The 5,439-nt window shown below is 45.5% G+C and overlaps 1 protein-coding gene across 1 annotated transcript; it reads right to left on the reverse strand.

Annotated features, from left to right (window-relative positions):
* Positions 1–467: 467 nt before the first annotated feature.
* phlda1 (pleckstrin homology-like domain, family A, member 1) lies at positions 468–4,318 on the reverse strand. The gene is made up of 2 exons (XM_076722533.1): positions 3,617–4,318; positions 468–2,483 (listed from the first exon to the last, which is right to left on the reverse strand). The coding sequence occupies exon 1, from the start codon at positions 4,115–4,117 to the stop codon at positions 3,656–3,658; it is 462 nt and encodes a 153-aa protein (XP_076578648.1). The 5' UTR covers positions 4,118–4,318; the 3' UTR covers positions 468–2,483; positions 3,617–3,655.
* Between the last annotated feature and the right edge of the window lie 1,121 nt (positions 4,319–5,439).

Genomic DNA, 5,439 nt, shown 5'->3' on the forward strand with positions numbered 1-5,439 from the left:
AGAGGAGAAGCAGTGTTCAAGGACTGGAGTAGCAGGTGACTTTAAGGTCCAGACTTCAATATTCAGAGAGACAAGCTGCCTCCTGACACATCAATGTTCCTCCTATCTGGCAGCAGCGAACTCTTCATGTGTCAGAGAGGATGCCGTCATGTGCGCCGCATTTAATTGAATTAGCTCGGTTTTAGACAGGAGTGTAGACGGAGCCACGCGTGCATTTGACATTACGCGCTGGCAGTTTATCTGAGCGGCAACAACTGGCAGTGAAACCCAATTCTCCACACGGCTTCTACTTTTAGATCAGGAAACAAGAGGTGAAAGGTTCAGCGTTTGTAAAGCATGAAAGGCTGCAGAACGACAGAGCAGCAGCTAGTTAATCAGGTCGTTCAGGTGACCCCGCTGAACCGCAGGGCTCTGACATTCATCTGCCGTTGTGCACAAAAAGGAAAGAAACCACATGAGACACCGTGCTGCTTTCATTTTTTAATGGAATGTTTCTTTTCGAGGTATGAAAATAGATCTCACATTGAAACAAGAAATTGAACAGTGGCTAGAAAGGGCACAGCTATAACTGTGTGTGTAATGATGGCAACAGAAAGGCATGTCAGAGAAGCATCACACCAGTCACATTAGATAAAAGGGCATAGCTATTACCCTGTGTGGGAGATGACAACAACACAGAGGCATGTGCTGGTTTGGCGGTGATACATTGGCAAGATGGGAAAGCAGTGGGAAACACTTCCAGCAAACAGGAAACAACGTGAGCTGTAGTGAAATAAAATTCTCCCAGACATCCTTCTTCATTCACATTGTCTACTTTGTTCTTTTTCTCATGAAAAGCATTTCAGGCCTTGCAGAAGTTGCAGGTTCGAGGTGTCATTTTGTGAACATTTCTCAGGGGCAGAGCTGCTGCATAGACAGGATGAATCTGATTGGTTGTGGTAAAAGTCAGTGGGTGGAGTCCACAGCATTTGTCATATTGGATAGTCAGCAACTAGCTAACAAGCTACAAACATGTTTACGCAACACTTTGTTGGCCTGCAGAACCGGAGGTCACATGACACGGTGGACCAGGAAGACAGCAGGAAGCCGGTCTCTTGAGTGCTAGCTTACGTAGCAGTAAAATACAACCACGCATTTCCAAAATATGTGGTTCTAGAAGCTTAGAACGACTAGTTTGTGAACTGTGCTAGCTGGTGAGCTAAACGCTAATGCGTTACTAGTACTAGTCAGTCATAATAGAGGATGTTACTCACTAGCTTGCCAGCTAGCTTGCAAAGTGATAATAAACCAGCTAGCTAGTTAGCACAGTTGCTTACGGGGCATTAAGTTGACACAGTTTAGTCAAGAGACCTATTTGTACCATTGACTCCTGTCTCGTGGCTGTATACAAACCCTGCCTGTTTTGTGGAGAAGCTGACAAAGGGCGGCTGAATAAAAACAGGATGAAACACTGTAGTCTCAAGAAGTTTAAACACAGAGGAAGTATCTCTGAATTTCAACCGAATTGAAAATGTCGAGGTACTACTCCTCTTCCTTCTTGGTTATCAATTTGAAGCTGTGTTTGTTTGTCCACCTTTTAGTGTAAGATTGTGGGTACCAAACCAGAAAACAGCGGTAATTTGTCCCCACCCATGAAGATTTAATGCAGCTCGGCTCCTGAAAACTGTCAATATAACAAAAACACCGCTCTGCGTCTTACTTACTATATCAATAAGTTTTTCTCTGGAACCACTGGCAACAAACTGGGTAATAAAGCAGTTTCTTACTCAGATTTAAGACTCACACAAAATGCCAGAAATAGCTCATACATCTATGAACACAGCCAAATAAAAAGGTGGAAAATTAACAATGTACACAATGAAAATACTAAGATGCACTGTAGGTATTAACAAATCAAGCCATCAAACAAATAGGACATGCAGGTATCTCATCATATATCTATAGTATCTGAGTATAGTATATTCTGAGCTGTAACACTGCACAAGAGAGAGAAATGTCATGAAGTGATTCTTTGGTTCAGTTGAAAAATCAAAAATGTGGACGGCACATTTCACCAGTAATGAAGCGATTTCATCAACCTACAGCAACCATCCTAAGTATGTAAGCTTATTCCCAGCGGGCTTTGTGTGTAACGTGTAGGCTATGAACCGCCGAGCGAGTATTTCTTGTTCCACTCTAGCAACAACCACACCAAACATTCATCAACAACATAACAATTCATAGAAAATATATATACACATGTAATAAATAAGGGACGAGCCCATCGCACGGTAGAATACAGTAGTTTTCTCACATGCTTTTTGTCCATCAGTCTTTTGTGAAATAAGTCTCTGTATTGAAAAGGGGACCGGGCGGGGGTACTGGTCTGTGGAAACCACTAAATGGAAGAGGAATTCTCCTGGAGAATGGAGCTCGGTGGTGAAGCGGCAGGGGGAGATGCAGCCCGGCTCGATATTCATCCTCCAGCTGAGTGTCCAATTAACCTGCGGGTGCAATCAATTAGACAGGCTGCAGACTGATGGTGCCTGACACAGGAGGCAAAGGAGAGCTACAGTCACTTGAAACATGGACCCAATATAAAGGGACCTCAGGCGGATCATTTCATTTCAACAGTCTGGATCGAAACCACAGACACCAACTCAATCCCACATCCTGGAAAAACTTTTTTTCCCTTATTTCTTCTGAAAGTTTTAACTGACCATACATGTTTTGTTTTGTTTTTTTACATAAATGAAATAAGTATGTGTAAGAGAGTCAGGATTACTGCTGGATTTTGGAAATAGTGAGGCCATGAGCCAAATCCCCGTGGTCCAAACACTCACCAAGCAGCTTGTTTCTGAGGTTGAGTGAGATGAGCTGCTTGGGTGTCTTGGGACTGTGAAGGTGCATATACTTGGCTCTGGTGAGGCATATATTGCTGAGACTGTGCTACAGTGCAGGGTACAGTGTCAGAGTAAATTTGGAAGTCAATTTATGAGCGTGAAGTGAAAAACATGGGGGATTCACCTGACCGCCTGATTTCTGTACGCAATCTGTGCGTCGTTACGCTTAATTTAGAGCAACTGAGGCAAATTTTACCAGTTCACAAATGTTCAACTTCAACACAGTGGACTTGCTCCGACCTTGATTCACTCATGGAAGTCCAGTTTTGAATGGATTATAGAAACAAATACACATCCCTCCTGTATTGGTGTAAATAATTACGCAACGTGCGTAATTTAAACCTACTTTTCTCTGCGCATAAAGCCATATATGTCAGATAATGAAGCCCTCCTTGTCTGAAACATCAAACCTTGCCGGGAATGGATATCCTGCGGGGGATTTCAGCTCCATGAGGGGGACACAGATTGGCAGGCCAACATCATGGGCTCCCAAACTTTTGTTTAGACCAAAATAAATCCACATTTTGTCCCCGTCATGGAAGAATATTCGCTCGGGGTTTGATTTGTGAGGGAGGACTGCGACCTATGATGAAAACAGACGTCCTCAATCATGGCACACATATCCAGGGGTTAAACAGAAACGAAAACGGGTTCCTTAATTTGCAAGGGGGTCCCCAGGTGGTCCCGGACCTGGAAACCCCCCCTCAATCTCGCTATCTCTTTAGCTGTCTTACCGCTAATGGCGCACCACTGTCCGCGGGACTCGCCGCAGGTCACGCTACGTTTGGCGAGCTGCGGATCGCCTTCTGGCCGGGCATCTGCACCACGAGCAGCTGCTGCTTCTGCCGGGTGGACTTGACGGCCAGGATCGCCTGCCGGTTCTTGTACTGAACCATCTGCAAGGTGATCTCCGCGTTCCAGCCTTCGTCCTGCGGACACCTGAAGTCGATCTCCTTCCCCTCCGTCATGACCACGGTGAAGTAGACGTACTTGCCCTTCCGCTCCACGCAATCCACCGTCTTCATGTTGGCGAAGTGCAGCTCCTTGACTTTGCCTGAGTCCCCGCCGCCGTGGTGCGGCTGGTGGTGATGCGGCGGGTCGTGCTGCTTGGGCGGCAGCAGCAGCACGCCGTCCTCGGTCAGGACGCAGTGCTTCTTCTTCCAGAGCTGCAGCAGCCCGTCGCTCCGCTTCTCCAGCAGACCCTCCTTGAACACCTTCCTGCCGTTTTCCAGCATCTTCACCTGGACGCCTCAGGCTTCCACCTCCTTGGCTGCTTGACTGGACGGACGGAGGGACAGATGGACGGCTGTCTATCCCGGAGCAGGTGGAGGCATGAGATGCTGCTGTGACTGCGGTGGTGATGGCTGTAGTGAGAGGGCTGCCGGGCTGCCTGCCTGCCTGCCTGCCTGTCTGGCTGTCTGCTGGTCACAGTGTGTGAGGGGGGTTTGGGGGCGGGATGGGTCTGTTGGAGAGGTGCACCGCCCCCCTCAGTGACACCCAGCCTCTCGAGACCCTGAAAACAGTAACAGCCTATTGAGAATGAGCAGTTTTCTTTCCGACAGCCGCTTCAGTTTGAAATTTGGATTTAGTATTTTAAAAGTCCATTGATAATATTATTAGGGCGACTGTAATATGATGAGATGAGATGCTGAGTTACACTGCAAGTAGATGCAGTTTGTACTGTATATACTGCAGTTTATGACTGCACAAAGACTGGAGTATTTTAGCCCCCTCATTACATTTTTATTTGGAAAAGATCTTAACACACACAGCTGTATAATCCAAAGAATAGATTTACATAAAATTGCTAGTTTCTATATAAAAGCCTTTTCAAAGCGTTGGTAACTCTTTGGTTTGACAGTTCTATGTGGTGTTTCAGTTTTCTAGGAAATAAGCAGTAGATGCACAAAGTAACACCTCACTAATATTATTCCTGAAAGTATCGAAGTACAAACTTCCAGGTACTTCTACTTCACAGCCTCAGCATCCACAGCAATGTGATGACCTCTGATGAAGTATATTAGTATTTTACAGTTCTACCTGAGGACCAGAATACTTCTTCCACCTCTGTATCAGATTCTACTACATTATTTTATTGGCCACCTTCTGCAGATATGAACAGATCGATTTGTACTACAGTGAATGTGTGAACTTTGAACAGACAACCCAATTAAAAGTCTTCACACTTTGGCTTTGGCATAATCTTCACGGCCGCCTGCAACGAGCCTATTTTTAAATTGGATCATCGACACCGCCCTCTCCAGGATCAAGCCTAATGGCTCTCCTGGCTTACTGTGGTATTTGATGTGGTCATTTTTTTATTTCATTACAAACCATATTCCCGATGGAGGTCAGGAAGTGTCAAATATTGCACAAACTCACAGTAACAGCACCCTCTGCTGGCACAAAGTTGCTATAACACTGGTCCAAGGGCCAGCAGCTGCTTTCATATTCCAGCAGAATAGATGAAGAAAATAATCATTTAGGTTTGTGACAGTAGGCGTGATTGGGAAAAACAAGCTTAATGATCAAAAAACAAAGCGAGTCAACCACGAGA

This window comes from Chaetodon auriga, chromosome 22, assembly GCF_051107435.1.
Source record: "Chaetodon auriga isolate fChaAug3 chromosome 22, fChaAug3.hap1, whole genome shotgun sequence".
Taxonomy (NCBI): Eukaryota; Metazoa; Chordata; class Actinopteri; order Chaetodontiformes; family Chaetodontidae; genus Chaetodon; species Chaetodon auriga.